At 43.6% G+C, this 25,788-nt stretch overlaps 2 protein-coding genes across 2 annotated transcripts in view; both read left to right on the forward strand.

Moving 5' to 3' along the window:
* The window catches only part of LOC309543141 (uncharacterized protein), a gene marked incomplete at its 3' end in the record, with an annotated part of 1,180,881 nt that overhangs the window by 752,063 nt on the left and 403,030 nt on the right, over positions 1-25,788 (forward strand). The gene's annotated exons all lie outside the window — the stretch shown is intronic.
* The window catches only part of LOC309543148 (NACHT, LRR and PYD domains-containing protein 3-like), a 35,736-nt gene continuing 26,280 nt past the window's right edge, over positions 16,333-25,788 (forward strand). Inside the window, exons 1-3 of the mRNA XM_082242533.1 lie at positions 16,333-16,489; positions 19,564-19,741; positions 20,143-20,208. Of these exons, the coding sequence (XP_082098659.1) occupies positions 16,433-16,489; positions 19,564-19,741; positions 20,143-20,208 (301 nt within the window). The 5' untranslated portion in view covers positions 16,333-16,432. The remainder of the gene's footprint in view (positions 16,490-19,563; positions 19,742-20,142; positions 20,209-25,788) is intronic.

Genomic DNA, 25,788 nt, shown 5'->3' on the forward strand with positions numbered 1-25,788 from the left:
TTCTAAGTGATTTTCTAGCAAAAAATGCTGATTTTAACTTGTAAACAACAAGTGTCAGAAATAGGCCCGGTCCTTAAGTGGTTAATGAGTTCAGTGCAGGTCTGTCATGTGTCCTGTGAAACTGAAAGTAAAAAGCACATTCCTGTTCATCTCGTCTCCACCCAATATTCTCCATCTTGTTTTGTGTTCAGAACTCCCGCCTTAGCTGTTCACGTCTGACATTTTATGGTAAGTTGGAATTTGAGCCTATATAATAAAAGGAATCCTACCTGAGACAGGATGGATCATCCAGGAGTGTAATAAGAGAGATTTGTAGGTCATACAGTCCCTGAATCTCTCTGTATTTGCCTCTGCTAACAGAACTGTGTTTTTATGTTTTTGTTTTTTTGTTGTTTTTTACATATAAAGCAATTTTTATATTTGAAGCCACAAGACTTATTAGGATTGTTAACTCATTTTTTAATATAAACATTGTTTTTATTTTCAATCAAAATCAAATCATGGAAATTCTGTATATTAGGAAATCAAATGACATATACTTATAGAGATTCTTCATATTGCTACATGACCTATTATTCTCATGTGTGATTTCTAGGAGGTTTTTATATAGCGTTCTAATCATTTACTTTGTATTATCTCTGTGTGGTTCTATATATTGTTCATTTTCTTTAGACTCGGTTCACACTACGGCGATCCGACTTCGGGGGGCGACCTGTAAAGTTGCGTGCACCGCGACTTCGGCACGACTTGCACGGACTTCATAAAATGAATGTCTATGCAAGTCGCCCCAAAGTAGTACAGGACCCTTTTTCTAAGTCGGAGCGACTTGTGTCGCTCCTATTAGAACCGTTCCTGTACTACACTATGGGACGCGACGGTGCGTGACTTGTCAGGCTGACCAAGTCACCTGAGAAGTCGGACTAGTTTGAATGGAGACTAATTCTCATGTTTACATATAAAATGGGTTTGGATTATTGGTAATACTGTCCAGCTTCCACTGCCGAGAGGTTCATTGAAATCCAACATGCATGGAACTTTATATGTTTAATATTATTATATTTGCTGAAGGAATGGTGAACCCAAAATAAAACGTGCAGTGATTTTTTTCAGATATGTCTTCATCTTGCTGGATCTCCTCCTGAGACTGAAGACCTGGGATTGGTGTCTATTAGAGCCCTATCACACCGAGGCGCTTCTAAACTACCCATAAAACGCTAAGCGCTTTTGCGGCACTTTTCAGAGGTTCACCGTGCGCTTTTTAAAGGACACGTGACTCAAAAACGTCTCCAAAAAAGATTTTGAGACGCCTTTGAAGCTCTTTTCAGGTGCTTTTCTGGCGCTTTCTATAAATTTCAATGAAGAGGGGCATTTTTGAGGCGCTTTTTTTTTTTGCTCTCCAAACATGCTGCATGATGGATTTTTTTCACCGCGCTGCCCCAGTGTGAAAGCATTCATTGATTTTAATAAGAAGCATTTTTCGTGAGTTTTTAAGGCGCTTATTTTTTTTTAACGCAAAAGTGCTTGTAAATCTCCTCAGTGTGAAAGGGCTCTTATATTACATTGGGGAAACTGTGATGGGAAACTGTGGTTAGGAGCTGCCTTGCTCTGTGGACTGGAAACTTGTTTGCTGTGTGGCATATTCGTGTTAACCACTTAAGCCTCGGAGGATTTGGCTGCTCAAAGGCCAGGCCCTATTTTGCGATTCGGTACTCCGTGACTTTAACGGACAATTGCGCGGTCGTGCAAAGCTGTACCCAAATGAATTTGACATCCTTTTTTTCCCACAAACAGAGCTTTCTTTTGGTGGTATTCGATCACCTGTGCAATTTTTATTATTTGCACTATAAGCAAAAACATTTTGAAAAAATAACAATATTTTTCAAATTTTTTATATGAAGATCTCAAAAAATAAAATGTAAAAATCTAAATTCTTTAACATTTTAGGCCAATTTGTTTTCTGCTACATATTTATGGTAAAAAAAATCGCAATAAGCGTATTTTGATTGGTTTGCGCAAAAGTTATTGAGTTTACTAACTATGGGAAAGATTTATGTCATTTTTATTGTTTTTTTATTTTTTAACTAGTAATGGCGGCGATCTGCAATTTCTTTTTTTTTGCGGGACTGCGACATAGCGGGGGACAGATCGGACCCCTGACTGACATTTTTGACACTTTTGGGGGTACCAATGGGATTACTACAGTAATCAGTGCTATAAATATGCACTGTTACTGTAAAAATGACACTGGCAGGGAAGGGGTTAACTCTGCTGGTGATCAAGGGGTTAAGTATGTCCCTAGGGGCGTGATTCTAACTGTGGGGGGGGGGCGTGGCTTGTGATGTAATCACAGAGACATACGATCCTACATAGCAGGATTGCATAGCCTATGTGATTACTTTAGTGAGAATGACAGACGGTTGTGTTTACATCAGCCGTCTGTCTTTCTCCCTCTCCTGCGGAACATCGCGAGTGGCCGGCGGACATCGGAGCCGCCGGTCACACGCGCTGGCTCCCCAGGAAATGAGCAGGGGCGGGAGCACGGCGTCACTATGTCACTTTGCCCAGGAGCGGCTGACTGCCGCAGTAAATAGTCATGCGGCGGTCGGCAAGTGATTAAAAACAATCATCTGTAAAAATGAAGAGATTCTTATACTCCCGTATGTGGTATACTCCAAGTTTCTCTAAGAGCCCTTTCACACTGAGGCGCTTTTCAAGCCTTTTGTTGCTAAAAAAAGCTCTTGAAAAGCTCACCAAAAGCTTTTTCCTATTGAAATCATTTAATGCTTTCACACTGGGGTGGTGCGCTGGCAGGGCGGTGAAAAAATCCTGTAAGCAGCTGCAAAAGCGCTTAGAGTTTTATGGGCAGTTTGCAAGTGCCTCAGTGTGGAGGGGCTATTAACCACCTAAGGACCAAGCCCATTTCTGACACATGTTTACAAGTTAAAATCAGTATTTCTCTTATGTCCTTCAACAGTCACCGCCTATCCATATTAGCTTTCACTAGTAGGTAATGGCGCCCTCTGCAGGAGCAAGCTAGGCAGATTAACAGGTTAACAAAAATTTTTATACCTAGACACACCTCTAGGGGGCCATCCCTCAGCCATTATCCTAAACCAGATATAACTGTTCCTCAGTTTTATGCTGCCTAGCGTCAGGAGTAGGCTAGCTCTTTCTGGCTGGTACCTAGCGTCTCAGTTTTCTTCATGTTTTTGCTTACCAAAATATGTGTTTTTCTTCTTTTTTTTTCTCTCACTATCATTAGTTAGTCAGGGACTTCTTCCTGGAGGACTTGAAGTGACTGCAGAGCTGGGCCTTGCACTGGATAATATAGATCCTTATGGAGTCCCAGCCTGCCAACGAGCGTCGCAGGTTACTGGTGCGCCCAGGCCTCGCAACGACAGTGCCCCTTGGAATGGGGACGAGTCTGCGGAGCTGTGTCTTCGCCGAGGGTGTCTCAACTCCAGAACGCCCGTGTGTTGCTAGCATCCCTTCTTGGCTGACGGCACCCCCACTTAGGGTGGGAGTTCTCCCTATCAGAGCGGTGCCTGCTTTTCCTGGACTGGTGAGTACTGATACCCCCTTGTCCCTGGGACTAGGATGCTTAGTGGGGTTTGTGGGCCTACTCTAAGGGGATGGCAGGGCTGGTGGTCTCTGTAGGATCCCCCTTCTGGCCAGCATGGTGAATTCTCCCTTCCTCCCTGGCCCTGCTGAGGGCACTGTGCGGGGTACTTGCTATACCTGGGGGATGTGGGGGGGCTCCATAGCTGTGAGGTTTTCTCCCTGGGGTCCCCTGTGGTGGCCAGAATGCATTTATGTGCTTACTTTGGCACCGTTTAGCGCGGCCGCCATTTTGGATGAGGGTAGGTGGCTGGGCTCTGTGTGTGGGCAGCAGCCATTTTAGGACCTTGTCCTGGTGCTGATCAGGCGTCATCTTGGCTAAGGGCACATGCCTATTTAGGGCAGCGGCCAACTTGCCGATGACTTTTTACATTGAGTTTCTATAGGCACCATTTTTTTGTGGCTCGTGGGCAAGGCCTCTAGGGGCGTGAGGTCACTTCCTCCTTCCCTTCCATTTTCTCACTGAGCAGCATGTGTGGCAAGTACTGACAAGTACTGATTTTTGCTATTGCCAAGGGCATTTACTAGAAAAAAATGTTTTTTCTTGTGGATATTGTATTGTCTGAAGGGGCTCTTTCAAATAGTGCAGGCTGCGGGGGGTCCGTGGGAACAGACCTGGTGGGGGCTTTGGGTACTCCTGAATCCTCTTCCATGGCCTCATTATCTGCTGCTCTTGCGACTTTGGCATCCAAAGTTGATCTGCTGATGTCAGAACGCTCTTCTAAAAAACGGCCTATGCCGTCCCAGTCTTCTGACTCAGAGCCTGAATTGATTGCCACGAACGAAGTCCCCCCCGAGGGGCCCCCAGTCCTCCACTTCTGAGGAGGAGTAGGAATCTTCCTCCTCTGTGGCGCGGGAACATGCTGCAATGGATGCCCTCATTAGCGCCATTAAGGAAACTCCCAATCTTGACTAGGAGCCATCTCAGTCAAGTAAGCGAGCTGCTTTCGGGTTCTGAAGGACCCAGAAGTCAGGTCAGGTTTTTCCCTGCCCTGAGGAGTTTAACGAAATTGTGAATGACCAGTGGCGTCGCATTAAACATATGCTGGTGGTGCCTAAGCGTTTTTCCCACCGATATCCCTTTTTGGAGGCTGTGGACAAACGTTGCATGGTGTCCCCTAAAGTGGCAAGAAGAGAAAAGCGGCACCTCCAGCGATAATGAAAACAATGTATTTATTGAAAAATCGTGGGTCCAACACCCGACATACAGGACAACACACTATTCAGCAGACACGTTTCACACAAAGTGCTTAATCATTCTTACAAAATTTCTATTTTTTTTGCTAGAAAATTACTTAGAACCCCCAAACATTATATATATTTTTCTAGCAAAGACTCTGGAGAATAAAATGGCAGTCATTGCAATATTTTATGTGACGCGGTATTTGCGCAGTGGTCTTTCAAACGCCTATTTTTTTGGGGAAGAAATTACATAAAAAAATGTAAACAGTAAAGTTAGCCCATTTTTTTTTGTATATTGTGAAAGATTAGTAAATAGATACCTAACATGTTACGGTTTAAAATTGCACACCTCACATGTGTGGTTTGAACAGCAATTTCATTTGCGGGCACGACTTCTGTATACGATTTCTTTCATGAGCGAGCTCACGGCGACAGGGGACTCCAACCAGCCGGCGGGAGTGGGGGGGCGTCCCCCCCTGCTTGCTGGGGTAACGATCGAGCGGCTTCCGAGCCGCATCGGCCGTTACCGCCTGAAAGCCGACCACCAGCTCTAAAAAATGGTAGGAAGTAAATCGCTGTTTTTTTTCTGACCTGCAAAAGTAAAGTATGCATTGCATGCTACCACATTATGTGAAACTTACCTGCACACGAAGCCCTTGTCACTGCTGGAGGCCGCATCCAACTATACCCATCTTCCTTATACCCGTCCACAGGCTCGGGCTTTATAATTGACTGGAGCCGAATGACGTCATTCCCGCGGATGTGCGCGTCAGGGCTGTCTTTCCGAATGGGCACGCTGCGCAGTTGCCTGGGGGCCCCACTTTCTCTCGTTCTCTCTACATACCTATTTCTTTCTCTCTCACCCTCCATCTCTCTTTCTTTTTCTCTCCCTCCACCCCTCTTTCTCTCTCTTCTTCCCTCTTTCTTTCTCTCTCTCTCGCCCTCCATCCCTCTTTCTTTTTCTCTCCCTCCATTCCTCTTTCTTTTTTTGCTCCCTCCATCTCACTCTCCACCCCTCACACATTTAATAAATAGTTCATAGTGTTTTCATCCTGTGCCATTTCAGTCTGTAATTTTTTTTTTTTTTTTTTCATGCTCGTGTTATATTGTCTAAACGTTGTGTTAATGGTTAAACACTGGTTTTGTTGGAGGTAGCAATAAATATCGCCTTATCGATAATTTGCATTTTTATTCTCGTGGGTGATTGTGTAGGTGGGGCCGCAGTGCACTGCATTAACCGGGGGCCTATAATGCTCTTGTGGCACTGTGCGCGGAAGTCCCTGGTCACGGCACAGGGCTCTGAAAGAAATGGCAGGGGTCGCTGTTCCTTCAGAAAGCAAGCACCGATTACATCATCGGCTGCATATACAGTACAGTAAACATCTCCTAAACCAGGGGTCTTCAAACTGCGGCCCTCCAGTTGTTCAGTAACTACAATTCCCATCATGCCTAGTCATGTCTGTGAATTTCAGAGTTTGATAATGCCTCATGGGATGTGTAGTTCCGTAACAGCTGGAGGGCCATAGTTTGAGGATCCCTGTCCTAAACAGTGCACGTTTAGGCGATATTTACAGTATCTAAAGGTAAGCCTTATTATAGGCTTACCTAAAGGGACAAACAATCGATGGAAGTTTGCTTCCACTTTAAGAGTGCTCGCTCTTCTTATGTTCAGGTATAGTGGCACGTGCTGAAGTGAGGAGAATAACTAGAGGATCCCCTTAGTCTGCCTGTAAAGTGGTACATCTGTACTGTGTATTGAGCTTGCTACAGCAATAAATAAATGTATAAAGCCAAAAAATTAGATTTTCCATTTAAGCTTTCTTTAATTTTTAAACAATGGCTTGGGGAGCCAGTCTGTATGATGAGGTCACAATTTGGTGCACTCGGAACAAGATTAAAGATTTTTTTTGATAAATTCTGGTGTCTCTTTCGCAGACTTTGGATAGAAGTAACAGGTACAGAAAAATTGGGCTTTGGGTGTTGGTGGTGCCTTCACACCATAACCCTATAGAGGTACTCTTAATGAAAGCAAAAATTGGCCTTGCTGTCAAATATTTAAATATGCACCTGTTAAACAGGTGCAGAAAAATTGGTCTTGAGTGTTAATTGAGCCCATGAAAACTATACCAAAAAATTTCTTCCCAAAGAAATCAACACCACAAAGCTAGGCAGCCTAGACAGTCTTTCATTGATTCCAGAAAGCACAATCAGTAACATTGGCATCAGGGGCTTGATAGCTGCTGCTAATCTAGGTCCAATTCATTTTGATAAATATCAGCTGATCCAGGGAGTCTGTGGCCAGACACAATCTCTTATCTGTCAAAAAAACTTTGACAGATAAGAGATTGTGGCAGCACTAAATGCCTGTTCGGAAAGTATGCTGGATGCAGCTCAGCCCAGCAGCTCAATTTCATACTGGGCAAGTTCTGGCCAGTGGTCTATTCTCCTGACCCAGTAACCCAGTAGATCATCAACTGGAAAGCTCCCCATGTCTGTTTTTGCCCCTAAATAATATGCCACCATATGATGCAGATCCTGCCAACAGGATGTGGAAGCTAAAAGCCCAGGACGCCGAGGACTAAAAACATTTGAAAGGCATCACTGACGTGCCCTCCCTTCTCCACTGCTCCTCTCTTTTGACCAACATAAGCACCAAAACGAAGTTTTCCACAAGACTGTAACCTACCAGAATCTGGAAAGGCGTTCCATAAATTCCTCCTAAGAGATTTCATCCTCTGCTCCCTCTGTGGGGATGGGATGAATTCCGAGACTTTCCCCTTGTAAGAGTGGTCAAGGAGGGTTGCCAACCAGTAGTGATCCTTATCTTCTGCATGCTGTGGCTGGATAGCAAGGGCAACATCACTAAACAGATGAAATGATGCCCTGCCTATGGACAGACCATGTCCACCTTTGCCTGTGGATGCAGACGCTGCTGGCCCCCCTTGCAGTGGCATGGGAACGTCTGTCCCTCCTTGTTGGCCTCCCAGACATGATGGGGCTTATTAACAAAGTGTTAAAAAGATGGGGAAATGTATACGTGGATGCACTTTAAAGTGGTAGTAAACTCAGATCATTCTACCACAAATTAAAAATAATGTAATTCGTGTAGTTGTGAATCAATGCGCTGCATAAGGAAAAGCAAATCAATGTGCCATGTCCAAATCTTTTTTTTTTATTTCCGCCCCCTACTCCCGTGCATGTGCAGTACTTCCCAAGCCAAGCTTCATTTTCGTTCTGGTTTTACCTTGACAACTGAGTTCAGTGAATCGGAGCTGACCTGCTTCTGAATGGGGAAGAAGTTTTGCGGGATCACAGGGCTGAATGAAAGGAAATGACGTAGCCCCAGCATGTAAACAGCATTTTTCTTGTGCAGTGTTTGTGTTCTTTATTAAATGAATTGCGATGTTGAGGGTTGGAGATCTTTCTTGTGTCTGTATGCCTTTAAAAATGAATGGCAGTGCACCCCATACTCATGTACCAAGTCTTGGTAAACAAAGTGTGAATGCAGCCTTACAGAACTGTTGAAGGCTTTTTTGATGATGACGGATTCTTTTTCATCAATTTATCAACATTTATTGAATTTTATTACCATTTTAGATTCTTTGAAATGCGAAGAATGTGACGTGTCTCGATGTATACAACAAACTGTTTTCTACTCTAAATAGACTGATCACAAATAAAAAATGAAATCAAACCAGCGGGAATTACCGGGTAAGCATCAATTAATCACCTTTTATTTATATCATCTTTACAGAGAAATACAACTATATTATTTAATTAAACTTTTTTTGGGGGGGTGGGGATGGGTACAGCATAAAACACTTTAGGTATCTGTAATAACATGTATCCCATTTACCTGCAGGTAGAGGTGGGGGACTTGAGTCACATGACTTGACTTAAGTGAGACTTAAGTCACCAGTTTGAGGACTTGATACTTGCTTGACTAAAATGAATAAAAGACTCGACTTGACTTTGACTTGGTATTCATGACTTGAGACTTGACTTTGACTTGAGACATATGACTCAAAATGACTTTTCTTTTTTAAGTTATTATATATTTGTATTTTCTCAAGATGTGTTAAAGCAAAATGAATGTGCCTGTTATGTTTCTGACACCACAGTCACTTAAAACACCTCAGTGTGTTCTAATTTTTAGAACACTGGCTGTTTTAACAATGGAAATACTTAAAGCGGAGTTACGGCCACTGAAAGTATTTTTCGATAAAAATACCCCCGGGACAGTCAGGGCTAGTACATTCCACAATGGATAGCCTCTGAACTGTCCAAGATTGCACTTACCTTTTAGAAGAAATACTTACCTTAAAAATGTCTTTGTCCAGCGCTACCATCTCAGGTGTGGGCAGCTGAAGCCAGCGCGTCCTCTTCTGCGTCCTCTTCGGTCCCACAATGCACTGCACCGGCCTGCCGTCACTTCCGGGGCAGGAGCATCATCCCTGCACAGCTTCTGGCCATGCAGAGAGGAGGAGGAAGAGGAAGAAAGGTAAGTATATTTTCTTCAGGCTCCGTTCACATCTAGGCGTTTTGGGGCGTTTTTGGGGCGTTTTTCTGCTCTAGGATCAGCTCTCAAAACGCCCAACAAGACAAATCCTATTCATTTCAATGGCCCCTGTTCACATCTGAGCGTTTTGAAGCTGTATACAAAACGCCCAACGCTCAAAAAAGTACATGAGCTTCTTTTTGGGCAGATTACAGGCGTTTTCCATTGATCTCTATTGAATCTAAAAACGCCTGCACAAAAATCGCGGTAAAAATCGCGGTAAAATCGCGGTAAAAAACGCCGCAAAAATCGCGGTAAAATCGCGGTAAAAAACGCGCGAAAAACGCTACGCTCAGGTGTGAATGTAGCCTCAATAACAAGGTAAGTAAACAAAAAAAAAAAAATCGTGACTATCCATTTCTTTTACAGGTGACACTGAGCAAGCGGATGGCCCAAAGTGCATTTTGAGGCTGGAACTCAGCTTTAACATGTTTTTAGTGACTGTGGTGTTGAAACATGACCGGATGAAGGATTTTGAGCTGTTTGGGCATTCAAAGTGTTTCTTTAATATGCCAAGAAAAAGCACTAAGCAGTTTTGTTAATGTTGAAAATTAAACAAAACCTTTCCTGACCACTGACTTTTAACTGATTTAAAGGTGAAAATTGGGGTAGATCAGTATTTTGACTTGATTTGTGACTTGACCAAAATAAATGACTTGACTTGACTTGCTTGACTTCTAGCAGGGACTCGACTTGACTTGCTTGCTTTTTGCCACAGTAAGGGTCCTTTCACACGGCCGCTCCGTGTGTCCGCAAATCATCCTATTTTTTTGCGGATGATTTGCGGACATCAATGTAAGTGAATGGCACTGCGGATGTCAGCGGAATACCATCCGCTGACATCCGATTTTCCTCCTTTCAGTTCTGTTCCGTTTTTTCGAATGGAACAGAACCCCATTTTTCCATCCGTGTAAAAAACGGAAAGGAAGGAAAATCGGATGTCAGCGGTGTCATCCGCTGACATCCGCAATGCCATATACTTACATTATGTCCGCATATCATCCGCAAACGGATGGGATGATATGCGGGCACACGGAGCGGATGACAGAAATGTCATCCGCTCCGTGAAAAAAAAAAAAAAAAAGTCCCGCAGCGGACTTAAGCAGCGGAGCGGCCGTGTGAAAGGAGCCTAACTTGGGACTTGCTTGAGACTTGAAGGTTAAGACTTGAGACTTGCTTGTGACTTGCACATGTGTGACTTACTCCCATGTCTGCCTGCAGGCTGCTGCTTCTTGTAAAAATCCTTCCTGCAATGTATCCTTCATATCCACCAGATATCTTCTAGCGCTATGAGACTTAAAGTGTTTGTAAATTCACTATGTGACTGTACATGTATTCCATGCAGATATGCTGCCATGAATGAAAATCTAAGTGTTTTTTAGAAATTAAAAGGCTAAATACTGCAGTTGTGCGGTCCTGTGATCCCCCTGTGCTGGCCAGCCTCGATCTATGGAGAGAAGCGGGAGGAGCCAAGATTTCCCTGTGACGTCAGTTGGCCAGCAGAGGGAATCTCTGTCCCTCCCGCTTCCCTCCGTAGATCGAGGGTGGCCATCACAGACGGATCACGTGACTGCATTTTCTCAAGTCGTCTTCCAGGACAGCCCATGAGACCTAGGGCTCCTCCTACCAGGACAGGAAACATGTTTAAAACCAATCAGATATAAGGCGGTCCTCCAGTCCTCACACTTCAGTATAAGTGTTTCCTCCGGACAGGTTGTAACATGTTTCCTGGAACCTGCTCTCCTGGTCTCATGGTCTGTCCTTTGAAGACTTGGGAAAGAATTTACTCCTCGCCCAAGTGTGGTACCTCTGCTTTACAGGTCAGGGGGGGGGGGGGCACTTTTCTCCTGTCCTTAAAGCCCAGGGAGGGTTACAACCGTCGCTGATGTCAGGAAGGCAGGAGGAGTCCTTTCCACCTCAGTGGCAGCATCCTTGGAGCAGCACAGGCTGTGTTCCCCACGATCGCTGCTGATTTAAAATTGGCGCCACGCAGGGCGGACAGAGTGGAGCTTCCCCTCTGGCCTTGCGAAGTGACGGGGTCACTTCCGGTTGCAGTGAAATCATTGGCGGGCACCGGAAACGCTGGTTCCGGTTGTCAGAGGCGTGAACAGGAGAATTACTGAACAGCCAGTGTTCAGGTGAAACCCAGCGGAGGCTACGGGACACCAACAGAGCGGGATGGATTCCTCTGCAGTAACCGCTCAGGCGGTAGGCGGGCTCTGGTACCGGCACCTCTCAGGTAAGCCTGGGGAGTCTTCCCTCTTGCAAAGCCTGTAGGGGTTTCCTTTTTCCTTTTCCTCCATAGACTCTTTGGGGGCTGGTAAAGGGGGGCACTTTTTTTTCACTCTTAACACAGGGTTGTTTATTTTGGGGCCTGTTTTACAGGGGGTCTTAATCAGAAAATTTCTTTTTATTGTTATAGACGAAGGCTCAGGACAAGGTACAGACATAGCCCCCCAAAAAGAAATGTGCCGTTTGCGGAACGAAGCTAAGTTCCACATGGAGCAAAACAGTGTGCCGCACATGCATAGTCAGCTTGGTTAAGGATGATCCAGCTATATCTCAGAGGATGCTGACTTCCGTTAGGGATGAGTTAACCTCTACCTTTAGCTCCTTTAAAACCCTCATAGATAAATTGCAGCCTTTAGGGCCTAGTTCCTATCCAACACAGGGTGTGTGTGGTGACGACATGATGGAGGAGTTGGAGTCCCCCCATTCCTCATTTGAGGAATCAGGTTCAGGGGAAGAGCCCAAGGATAGGGAATCCAGCAGAGGCTCCAGATTTAAATTGTCTCTTGAAGATGTGGACAAATTACTTAAAGCAGTCTGTCACATTAGAAATTGAGGAGGAGAAGGTGCAATTGTCTAAGCACGATCTTATGTATACAACGCATAAGAAAAAGGCCAGGGTTTTCCCTGTGCACAGCTCCCTTCTAGATACAATTAAATTGGAATAGGAGAATCCTGAAAGGAAACCATTTTTTCTAATAATTTAAAAAGGAGGTTTCCTTTTGATGAAGATGCAGCACAACCATGGAACAAGATTCCTAAACTAGATGCCCCTCTTTAAGCATTTCCAAAAATATGGATTTAGCCTTTGATGATATGGGTACACTTAAAGACCCAATGGACAAGAGAGGAGATATTTTGCTGCGTAGAGTCTGGAAAGCCTCAGTTACGAGTCTAAAACCAGCCTTAGCATCTACTTGTGTAGCCAGACATCTCGAGTTATGGCTTTCACAAATTCAGTCTCACCTATCTGACTCCTAGGGAACAGATCATTAAATCTTTCCCTCTTCTATTTCAGGCAGTAGGGTATCTGGCTGATTCTTCCGCTGAATCAGTTAGAATGATGGCCAGAACCTTCGGCCTTGGTTAATTCAGCCAGAAGAAGTCTCTGGCTGAAAACATGGTCGGGAGACTGTACCTCCAAGTTACACCTGTGTGGTCTTCCCTTTACAGGTGACCATCTATTTGGTCCCGGGTAAGCAGAATCACTGTAACGTACTGCTGATAAGTAGTCGTTGTTTCCAGATAAGAGAAAAGCCCCGTATCCCCGGAAGTTTTTTCAGGGGAGGGGCAGACAGCAGGGTCCACGTGACTCCGGATCCAAGAAAAATTGGACAAAGGCATGGGAAGGGGGGCGTCTTGTTTAACCCTCCTCAACACCCCGCCAAGCTGCAATGACTCCTTTCGTAGAGTGGGAGGAAGATTAAGGGCCTTCCTTCCACAGTGGAAGGAAATTACGTCAAGCCCTTTTATTTTGGACCTGGTGTCCAAAGGTCACAGACTGGATTTCAATTTCCAGCTGTTCATTACCAGTCTGCCCAGAGATCAAGTGAAAGCAGCTGCGTTAAGTCTCCAGATCGGAGACTTAGTAGATCAGAAAGTTTTGGTACCAATTCCAAAATCGGAACAGGGAGGGCGGTTTCACTCCCAGATTTTTGTGGTAAAGAAACCCTCGGGAGTTATCATTTAATACTGAATCTACGCACTCTAAATCGCTCGATAAAATACAAGCATTTTTATATGCAATCGGTGCGTTCCATAGGAAATCTACTATACCCAGAATGTTTCATGGCAACACTGGACCTAAAGGATGCTTATTTTCACATCCCCATTCACCTAGCTTACCAAAAGTTTTTACGACTGGCAGTAAAACTGGGGTCGGAAGTTCAACATTTTCAATTCCAGTCGCTGCCCTTCCGGTTGTCCTCAGCCCCACGCATCTTCACGAAAGTCTTGGGGGAAGCTTTGGCCTTCTTAACCACTTGCTGACTGCCGCACGACTATTTACGTCGGCAGTCAGCCCCTCACAGGCAGAGCGACGTAGGGCTACGTAGCTAGCCTGTGAGGGTCTAGGGAGCGAGCGCGTGCCGCCGGAGGCGCGCTCCCGCGTGGTCACGGACCCCCCCGCCCGTGTGACCGGCGGACCCGATGTCCGCCGGTCACTCGCGATCGTCAGGTGGAGAGGGAGAAAGGCAGGCGGCTGATGTAAACAAGCCGCCTGTCATTCTCCCCTGTGTAGGAATGGTGATCATACGATTCTACTATGCAGAACCGTTGATCACTGTTCCTACACCTCAAGCCACAGCCAATCACAGTTAGAATCACGCCCCTAGGGACACACGTAACCCCTCCCTCTCAAAAAGTTAACCCCTTCACTGCCAGTGTAATTTTACAGTAACAGTGCATATGTATAGCACTGATTACTGTAGAAATGTCACTGGTAACCCCAAAAGTGTCAAAAATGTCAGTCAAAGGTCCGATCTGTCCGCCGCAATGTCGCAGTCCCGCAAAAAAAATCGCAGATCGCCGCCATTACGCGTTAAAAAAAAAAAAAAAAAATGACAAACTAAACGCAATAACTTTTGTGCAAACTAATCAAAATACGCTTTTTGCGATTTTTTTTTTTTTTTACCAAACATATGGTAAAAAAAAAATTGGCCCAAAATGTTAAAAAATTTTGATTTTTACTTTTTTTGGGGGGGAATTTCATATAAAAAAATGTGAAAAATATTGTTATTTTTGCAAAATTGACGCTGTTTTTTCGTTTATAGCGCAAAAAGTAAAAATCACACAGGTGATCAAATACCACCAAAAGAAAGCTCTTTTTGTGGGGAAAAAAAGGACGTCAAATTTGTTAAGGTACAGCATCGCACGACCGCGCAATTGTCCGTTAAAATCACGCAGTGCCGAATCGCAAAATGGGCCCTGGTCAGGAAGGGTGTAAAATCTTCCGGGGCTTAAGTGGTTAAGACAGAAGTCAATTCTGATCATCCCCTACCTGGATGACCTCCTAGTAGTGGCAGACTCAAGTCAGAAACTGGAAAAGGATCTCCAGACAGTTCAGGAGTTCCTCAGGTCGCTAGGCTGGATGATAAACATAAATATAAAAATATCTATCTATCTATCTATCTATCTATCTATCTATCTATCTATCTATCTATCTATCTATCTATCTATCTATCTATCCCATGTTTATCTATCTATCTATCTACACAATCTCTCTATCATGGTTTGTAGGCGCTATAACTTTTAGAAATACCAATCCATATACACTTATTGGGATTTGTTTTTACCAAAGACATGTAGCAGAATACATTTTGGCCAAAATTTATGAAGAAATTTCATTTTTTTTTATTGAATATGTTTTATAGCATAAAGTATAAAAAAACAGTGGTGATCAATTATTTGTGTGAAAAAATTATACACATTTTTTTTTGGTTATAGCGTTACCAGTCACAGACTCAGTAGAAACACCTGTCTCCTGCCAGCATGCTGCAGAGAACAACCATTGCTGTCTGTGTGGAAGCAGTGGTCTCTCTGCAGAGGTTTAACTCACCCTCTGCTGTTCTAGGGCATTTTAGTCAACTGGAAACCTACACTTTGCTGATTGCAGTGTTTTAGGTCTATCTCCAATGGTATAACCCACCCTCTGCATAGTCAGAACTACGTCTCTCCAATCTGGGAGCTCACACTCAATGCTGATTGGAGAGAAGTAGTTATGACAGTGCAGAGGGTGGGTATGACCGCAGCTTTTACAATAGTTACTATATTTACCCTGTGGTACGGACTCTTGCACTGGTGCTGAAACACAATAATGAAAATAAATAAATAAAAAAACATCAATTCATTCAAATGTAATATCATGTTACAGAAGAAGAAAGAAAAGAGCAACAGATAAAGATGTTGCTTTATTTACTAGGAGAATAACCAGCTGTCTGAGTATACTGATTCATGCTAAATAGGTACAGGCATTGGGGTCTAAACACCCAAAAAATATACTAATATAAAACAAGACCTTAGGATTACAAAGGAATCACAAAGCAATTTGTAACCAGTGTTAATTTTGGCAGCAAATTTCAATTTAGTTTTAGTCTTAGTCTTAGGACTAAAATGGCATTTTAGTTTTAGTCCTATTTTAGTCTTCTGCAAGTGTTTTAGTTTTAGTCGTATTTAGTCGACTAAAACTCCAGTATATTTTAGTCGACTAAAACGCCCTACATTTTAGTCGACTAAAACGCATTTTAGTCATCTATAATCAAATGGGTGTAGTTCAATTGTAATTTGTAATGCATTATTTAAGCATTTCTCTACAATTTCCAAACTCATTATATACTACTGCTGGTCCTGGAGTGAAAAATCTAATATGTTATTATTTATGCTTTGAGCATGCACCAGTGTTAATTTTTGGCAGCAAATTTCGATTTAGTTTTAGTTATAGTCTTTTGACTAAAATGCCATTTTAGTTTTAGTCGTATTTTAGTCTTAAGACTAAAATGCCATTCAAGTTTTAGTCGTATTTTAGTCATCTGAATTGTGTTAGTCGACGAAAACGTTTTAGTCGGTTTTAGTCGACGAAATTAACACTGTTTGTAACAAACCCAAACTATACATTTCCTCAATGATAATTTAGGTTCTAAGTAAAAGCCACAATCCTATAAATGTATTTTCTGTGTTTCTGTAGGGGACATCAGGAAGTTCCGCCATCAGCTGTCTTCATATCCTGATTCATCACTGAGGAGGATATACGAGTATTACAGAGATGATCTGATCTACATCCTGGAGAACATGGACAGTGGGGCCCTCCTGAAGGAACTAAAATCCCGGAAAGTCTTAAGCACAGATGTAAGACAAAAATATTTGAAATAAACTGCAATATATTTTTTTCTACATCCCCTTCCACCCTTCATACAGGATTGTGTACAACCATGCCAAACAAGGATTGTTTCTATGGTAATTATATTTTTTATCTTTTTGTAGCACTCTCCTAGCTAGGTTTCTATAGTTGATGCAATTTTAGTTGTTTGATTCCGCTGTAGCAGAGGAGCAGTCCACAATTGCTTTTGGCTGTTCTGGGTTCTGCTGGTTGCAGGCTCTCCTGCTTTACCCTGAATTCTGGTTGTCACGATTTGACCACGCCCACGGCGACTAGCTAACCGAGATGTGGTTTAGTGACTGGGGAGTATAAGGGGATAATGGAATAAATAAAATTCCTACTAAGTCATAAGATTGGCTGCAATACTTTCACAGCCTGCACTGCCTTTTTGGCCTAGAGGGAGACTCCACTCCAATCCAGCTGACTGACCACACACAGGCAGATACAAATCTTACATACAATCTGGTGCACTCTAAGGGTTGGGGAGCAGTCTAGCAATCACCACACACTAATAGGATTCCTCCAGCTATCCTACAAGCTAGAACCCCTGTGTTAATCACTCTTCCCACTGTCCCCACATCCACACACCACAAATGATAGCCTGCCACCACCCAACAGTTTGTCCGCAGACTGGTCTGCTGGGACACCACACTCACGCAGATCTCCGTCTGGTGTACAATCTGCATGCAATCTGCCTACACACAGTGCAATTGCATACAGATTGGCATGTAGCGTAGACCAAGCAAATAGGCACTAAAATGCAGCAATCTCTCTAGAGATATGAGTCCTAGCTTAGTACACAGAAGTCACTTATTAATTTTATAATTTAATATCTCGAAAATGGGCAGTGCATAAAAAATATATACAAAGCAAAAGCAGTTACAAAAATACAAAAAAGATAAAGACACACAATTGGCAATTTGCTATAAAAATAAAAAGGAATAAAACAGAAATAAACTTTACCGAAGCTTATCCCGTTGGCAGAAGCATACCGGAAATCGTGCGGGAACTCCCCAGTTCAGAACTGGCTTCAAGGAAGAACAATATGCAAATCTCAGGTTTCCCAATTTATTGGAATATTGATGTGGGCTGGACTTTAGCCCTTGACCAATCAACCCCAGGGGGTTGTCCCCGGCTCAGCCCACACGATGTTCTGTGTTCTGAACTGACCAGAGTTGAATTGGCCCAGAACGGCGCTGACCGCTGGGTCAGGGATAGGAGTTCTGACACCAGCGCATCGGTCTGATCGCGACAGTCCCAAACACTGCCTGCCTGTCCCAATCAGGCGCCATACAACGGTTTTGTGCAATTCTCCAGGACCCCACCCATGCCACAGACACAGATTTACATGTACTCCGTAGCCCCACACGTGAGCCACAAGAAGGAATTATTTTCATCTCTCTGCCACTAATATTTTAACCTTTATGAGAGATAAAATACATTCCTTTGATCTGATGATATCAATCCATGCTTGTAGATTGTTGGGCGCCTTCCACCGTCCCCTGCTGATTTCCACAGCCAAAATGACTGCCAGTTCTCTTTGATGCTCCCGGAAGTGACAATTCTCTTGTTTACTGGTATGGGAGACTTCATTGGCATGTAGGTGTCAACTCCATCTTAGAGAATGGCCCCTGTCTTTTCAGATGCTAATAACAGAACATGTGTGTGTGTGTGTGTGTGACTGATACTAGATTAATTAACTCAAAATGACACTACATCTACAATTCACTATTTCTACAGATCACTTCATATTTCATATTTCGCTAACGCAAAGCTACCCTATATCTGACATTTATGTTACACTGGTAGGTTCTTGAATTTAGTAGGTGGAGGAGACAGACCTTCACCTGTTTAATCATGTGCCCTCAGCCAATCCCTGACAGGAAAAATGGCCAGTAGGGGACTGATGTGTGTATAAATAAGCTGGGGCCTGGAATAAATAGCAAGTTCCTTGTACCTATGGGAGAAGACCTAGACTGAGGGTCGAGGCCCTCTGGGCTGATAGCTACAGCTCAGAAGAAGCCATCTGGGTCCCAGCTCCAGCTAGAGCCCGGGCACCAATGTCTATATCCCTTGAAAGCAGTACAGGAAGTCCACAGAGGATCCAACTTGGAGGCACCCAGTACAGAGGCTGTCTGGTACTGCAAGAAAGCATTAAAGTACCCAGGGCACAATGAGTGCAAGCCTGTAAAGATACCCAGAGACTGCCCTTGCCACCTTTTTTGAGAGCTTAAAGGGGTTGTAAAGGCAGGATTTTTATCTTCATGCATTCTATTTATTAAGATAAAAAGCGTTCTGTGTGCGGCAGCCCCCCAATACCTACCTAAACCATCTAGATCCAGCGATGTTGCAGAAGTTTCTCAGCTGCCCAGAACTCCCCTCTTCATTGGCTCCCACTGCTCTCAATCAAAATCAGTCAGCCATTCAGGAGAGAAAGGGGACAGGGCCAGGCCATGGCTCCGTGTCTGAATGGAGCTGTGGCTCGGCTCGGGTCCCACCATAGCAAGCTGCTTACTGTGGGGCCACTCAACAGGAGGGAGGGGCCAGGAGCACCAACGAGGGACCTGAGAAGAGGAGGATTTGGGCTGCTCTATGCAAAATCATTGCACAGGGCAGGTAAGTATGACATGTTTGTTACTTTTAACTAAAAAAAGAGACTTTACAATCACTTTAATACAGTTTGCGGACTTGGACTATACCTTTGCAAAGGGGTCCCCTGAGTTGCGGTTTACCAGATACTGAATAGAAAAGGGTGGCTGCACCCTGAAGAGACAGAACAATAAGAGGCGTCCTTCATTATATTTCTGCTAATTTGGAGTATCCTAAGGCTCATCCACACCCTTTCCAAGATGAACCAGCAAATACACTACAAAAAGACATGCACTCCTTTTTTTATGATTGGGGTGCCTGTAAACTACTGTGCCTGGCTGCTATGTGCCTCACAGGGAATGGAACCATGGATAATACACCCAGCCCAGTCTGGGGTGTGTGCTACATTTTTATCCACTTTTTGTAAAAAAAGAAAACTATATTTGTGTTTCAGACTTACGTGGCAAGGGAAAAACATATGAGCAGGACTGCCTTCTCTCACACCTTATTAAAAGATATTCAGGATCGGGGAAGAGAAGCTGTGATTGGACTCTGGGAATGTCTCTATGCGATAAAGAAAGATCATCCTCACCCTAATTTATTGGCAGTTCTGGAGGAAATCAGCCAAACAGGTAATAGAAATTTGTATGCAATAAATATGTTGACAATCTGGGGACACAGTGGTGGCATTATGGGTGGGGGGAGGAATCACGTCATGCATTGGAGATGTTGACATCTAATACAAGGAAATCTTGGTTGCTGAAGATGCTGTTGGATACACAGCTATTGAAGCTGAGTGAAGGACAGGTAAGTATTCATATTTTTTTTGGTTGTCATTTGATTTTAATGTTTTTATAGCTTTGTGTTCTATTTATCAAAGCACATATGATGGAATTGCTTTTACTCACTACACACAAAAAAAAAAAGTAGTTTTATTATAAGCAATCTGTTTAGACATCTTTTCATCATTTCCTGGTTTTGCCTCAAATGGATGTGATCAGGATAAAGCTTTTATTTCTTTATTTTTCTATAGCTGAGGGTCTGATGGATCCGATTCTACTGGATGAACTTGGACACTCACTGACTCCAGAGCTGAGAGGTAATTTTATTATAAATATCACCTATTTTCTCCATAGTGCAGACAGAGTTGCTTTTGTTTTCCCTAAATTCAGACTTTGTGCGTACATTTTACATATGAAATGAATTCAACTCTCTTGTTGCCAGAGCTGTTTTTACGTGTTTTTTTTTGCACACCTTTTAACCGCTTGCCGACCACCCCACGCAAATTTGCTGTGGTAGGGCGGCTCGGCTGCGCATAATCACGTGATTATGGGCACGAGGTCTCCGTGGCGCGTAGACACAGCGGGAGCCAGACTGTATGTAAACAAAGCAGACAAGTCTTCTGTCACACAGGCAGAGAGAGATCATGAGTTTCAGCTAAGCTGAAACCCTGATCTCTTTGTGTCTGTCATAGAGCCCCCCCCCCCACAGTCAGTAAGCACAAACAGGCACACATTTAACCCTGTGATCACCCCCAGTGTTAACCCCTTCCCTGCCAGTGTCATGTATACAGTAACAGTGCATAATATTTAGCACTGATAACTGTATTAATGTCAGTGGTCCCCAAACAGTGTAGAAAATGTCAGTTAGGGGTCCGATCTGTCCACCGCAATGTTGCAGTCCCGCTAAAAAATCGCTGATCACCGCCAATAAAAACAAAAAAAATAATAAGTCAAAAAATCTATCTCCTAGTTTGTACACGCTATAACATTTGCACAAACCAATTAAAATACGTTTTTTGCTATTTTTTTTACCAAAAATATGTAGCAGAATACAAATTGGCCTAAACTGATAAAAAACATTTGATTGTTTAAATTTTTATTTATTGGGAATGTTTTATAGCAGAAGGTAAAAAATATTGTGTTTTTTTTTTTTTTTTCAAAATTGTCGCTCTTTTTTTGTTTATAGATCAAAATCTAAAAACCGATCAGTGCCGTATCGCAAAAAATGGCCTGGTTATTAAGTGGGTAAAACCTTTCGGAGTTGAACTGGTTAAATAATCATTTTGGGTCTTAGCCCCTTGGAGCCTAAGCCTTTTTCTGACGTCTGTTGCTTATAAGTTAAAATCTGTATTTTTTGCTAGAAAATTATTTAGAACCCCCAAACATTATATATATATATGTGTGTATGTGTTTTTTTATTTAGCAGAGACCCTGGAGAATAAATGGTGATCAATGCAATATTTTATGTCACGCGGTATATGCGTAGCGGTCTTTCAAAAGAAAATAATAAAACAGTAAAGTTAGCCCAATTTTTTGTATAATGTGAAAGATGATGTTACGCCGAGTAAATAGATACCTAACATGTCATGCTTTAAAATTGCGCACACTTGTGGAATGGTGACAAATTAAGGTACTTAAAAATCTCCATAGGCGACGCGTTTAAAAAATGTTAACCTGTTACAGAGGAGTTCTTGTGCTAGAATTATTGCTCTCACTCTAATAATCATGGCAATACCTCACATGTGTGGTTTGAACACTGTTTACATATGCAGGCATGACTTGTGTATACGTTCGCTTCTGCTCACGAGAACAGAGGGATGGGGTGCTTTATATTTTTTTTTCCTAATTTCATTTTATTTGTTTTTATTTTTACACTGTCCATTTAAAACATTTTTTTTTTCACTTTTTTTGCTGTTACAAGGAATGTAAACATGCAAGGAGATGCAGGGGCGGCAGGCATGGTGCAGGAGTTTCAGGGGCTGTGGGCATGGTGCAGGGGTTGCGGGCATGGTGCAGGAGATGCAGGGGTTGCGGGCATAGTGCAGAAGATACAGGGGTTGCGGGCATGGTGCTGGAGATTCAGGGGCTGTGGGCATGGTGCAGAGGTTGCAGACATGGTGCAGGACATGCAGGGGTTGCAGGCATGGTTCAGAGGCTGCGGACATAGTGAAGGGGCTGCAGGCATGGTGCAGGAGATACAGGGGCTGTGGGAATGGTGCAGGGGCTGCAGACATGGTAGAGGAGATACAGGGCTGTGGGCATAGTACAGGAGATGCAGGGTTGCCGGCATGGTGCAAGGGCTTCAGGCATGGTACAGTAGATGCAGTGCTGCGGGCATGGTACAGGAGAATCTCCCCTACTCACCAAAATCCAGACATTTTTTTTTAACTAGAAAATTACTTTTAACTCCCAAATATTTTATATATTTTTTTAAAGCAGAAGCCCTACAGAAAAAAATGATGGGTGTTGCATTTTTTTTGTCTCACAGCGGTTTTATTGTCCAATTGCTTGGTAAAATTTACCTGTGGGACAGGAGAACCCGGGAAAAGCGTTGAAGGTGGCGGGAGGGGGGGGGGGGGAGTCCCCTCCCACTGCTTGTAAAAGCAGTCTAGTGGCTAATTAGCCACTAGGATTGCTTTTACATGAGAGTCGACCACCGGCTGAAAACAACAATACCAAAATGATGCCTAAACTTGCAGGCATCATCCCGGTATGACCACTCAAAGTCCAGCGATGTACCAGTACATTGCTGGTCCTTGCTGGGCATATATTGTATTGCCTGTGGGCTGAATGAAAAAAACAGAACCTAACAGATACCTCGATTCACATTGATGTGGATGAAGAAATCTCTGCCATAAAGCGTGTGGTATGCCCACCATTAGACTTCCCAGCATCCACCAACTTCTAATGATGGGCATACATGCAATGTTATTTTTTTTTTTTCCATTCAGTCCATGGGCTGAACTAAAAAAAAAGAACAGAACAGATTCCTCCATCCACATCGAACGATGTGGATGAAGAAATCTCTGCCAAGAAAAGTGTAAAAAATATATGGCGAAGCATAGGGGAGTTCCGCCCTCTGTCAACCCCACCCCCAATGCTTTGCCATATATGCTCTTTTTTTTTTTAACTGCGGTGGTGAAATCACCTCCTACAGCACTGCAATCATTGATTTATGTATACGCTGAAAGCAAATGCTGTTGCTGTCAGGATAAACAGATCAGTGCTGCAGCTGATGGATGTACCTGCAAAGCAAACAATGTTTAACAATAAAACATTACAATATAATAGTATTGTTCAGTGCATCTGGATTGTGAATTTGGGCCACAGCACTTTCTGGATACAGAAGGGCTGTGATGATCTCTTCCTGGAATTTTAGGAAGGATCCACTTCTTCCTGACGCTTTGTATAGCACATAAGCGTTCAGCAGAGCCAATTGAAATAAGTATACAGACACTTTTTTGTACCAGCGTCTAATCTTATGGGAAAATAAGTACGGCGCCATCATCTGGCCGTTAAAGTCCACCCCTCCCATGTTAAGGTTGCAGTTGTGGCCACAGAGGCACTTCTCAACACCAGTTACCCTTGTAATTTGGACTGTCGTATCTACGTGAATGGAAGACAGAATGAAAACATTCCATGTGTCCCTCCACTTCACTGCAAGCAATTTATTACACTTCAAGCAGGCTCTCAACCCCGCCCCCCCGTCTAAGTCATCTACAAGCTGTTGGGGAAATGGGGAAAGCCCTGGCGATTAGATCGTAGGATGCCACATGCGTCAATTCCAGAATCAAAAAGGTGACTAAAAAGTGGCACGCTTGTGTAATAGTTGCCCACATATAAATGGTACCCCTTTCCGATAAAGGGTGACACCAAGTCCCAAACAATCTTGCCGCTACTCCCTATGTAGTGTGGGCAGTTGGGGGGCTCCACACTGCTATCTTTTTCCTTGTAAATCCAGGAATTACACTTATAGCCTGTTGCCCTGTCACAGAGCTTATACATCTTGACTAGGGAGCGACCGATATCGTTTTTTTTGTGATACCAATATTTTAGCCATCGCATATCGGTATCAGATATGGGTCGATATTTTGCCCGGCTGCCACTTACGGCAAGTGGGTGAGAGACGGATTGGTGTCGGGTGGGTGGGAGATGGAGCGGGTGAGAGACAGAGCAGTATTGAGTGGATGCCGAACGTAGTGGTATCACTCGGGTATCACTTACGGAAAGTGGGTGAGAGATACCGATCTGCCAGCAGATCTACTAATGTGGAATTGCTTATATCTTTAATTTGTACATATGTAAGTAGCATATTCAATAACATTTGTAAATGGAATTATGCTATGTGACATAATTTTACCCTTACAGGAGCAATATTTGGAATATCGGCCAGTTCTGGGGCCGATACAGATATATCAGCAAGAGTCAATATCGGCCCTTAATATGTCGGCCTTGCTGATAATCGGTCGATCCCTAATCTTGACCCCATATCTGGCACGCTTTCTGGGGAGAAACTGTTTGAAAACAAGGTGGCCAGAGAACTTAATCAGGGACTCATCAATGCAGACAGCTTGTTGGGGCGTATACAAGGCTGCAAATTTTACGTTGAAGTGATTTATGAGGGGCCGGAATTTGAGGAGGTGGTCATATCCAGGATCACCGCGAGCATGACAGAGTTCATTGCCATTGAAATGCATGAATCGCTTGTTTCTATTCCTGGCCACGGCAGCAGAGAACACGTGCATATGATGAATTAGGTTAGTGGACCAAAATTACTGCAACTCACTCTTTTTAGTAATGCCTATGATGAGGTATAGGCCCAGAAAGGTTCTAAATTCAGAAACAGTGATACATTTCCATGCAAATTCTCTGACAAGGGTCAAATTTGGATTTGCGGCGATAAATTGATCGGCATAAAAAAAAACACACTCATAAAAACCAAGAGGAGTAAAATCTGTTGTTTCCACCTGAATTCCGGGTTGGCCAGTGGATGGGGGGAAGTACAGGCACTGCAGAAATGGTGAGCTCCCAATCAGGATTAGCAAGCGCATCAGGAAGGACACTATGGGCTCTACGGGCCTGTCTTTGAATTCTTGGTGGTTACGGGACATTACTTGTGCTAGCCACCGCACCAGCTTGAACTGCACTTATGGGACTCGCCACGTCACCAAGTGTTACTCCAGTGCTGGTCTGTCTATGACTCTGATGTACTAGGCCGCTGGTGCTCGCCAGTTCACCAGAAGGTTGAGCGGCACTAGTACTGACACTTGCTGCATACAAGAACCATGCGATTGTTTCACCTCAGCAACCTGGGAATGGCGTTAGCAGAGACCACTACTCCATCATCAGAGCTATCTGTCAGGGTGCCGCTGCTCTCTACGGGTTTGAATACTGAGCCTGATTCTGACAGTGAGGCTTCCCCATCGCTCTCATCTATCATGCTCAGCATTGTGTAGGCCTCTTCACTAGAGTACCTCTGTTTGGACATTTTGGCCAATAAATTTATAGGTACCTACTACCTAGAGAGGCTCACAGGTAAAAAATCACCTGGTTGTCAGGGACTGTTTGAACCGCTACCAAAAAATGTAACTGCTAGCGTTAGCAGAGATCAAGCCTGACTCTGCTAACCGTGCTGTGTATCGGAAGTCACAGTGATCTACTGATACTTCACTTCTTGGGGGCTTAGCGGAGGGGCTAAATGCAGGTGCTGGCAGGTGTTGGGTCTGATCCTGCTAAGCTGTGTTTTGGGAACACTATATATACAATTGGGGACGCTAGTATAGTTCTGATCTGATCAAAGTTATTGATTCATTAAAAATCTATACTAGTATTGGAGGTGTTTTGTGTGTGTGTGTGTGTGTCACTGGCAATCAAAGGGTTAGAATGTATTACTGAAT

The sequence above is a fragment of the Pelophylax lessonae genome, assembly GCF_965119305.1.
Source record: "Pelophylax lessonae genome assembly, chromosome: 13".
Classification (NCBI taxonomy): domain Eukaryota; kingdom Metazoa; phylum Chordata; class Amphibia; order Anura; family Ranidae; genus Pelophylax; species Pelophylax lessonae.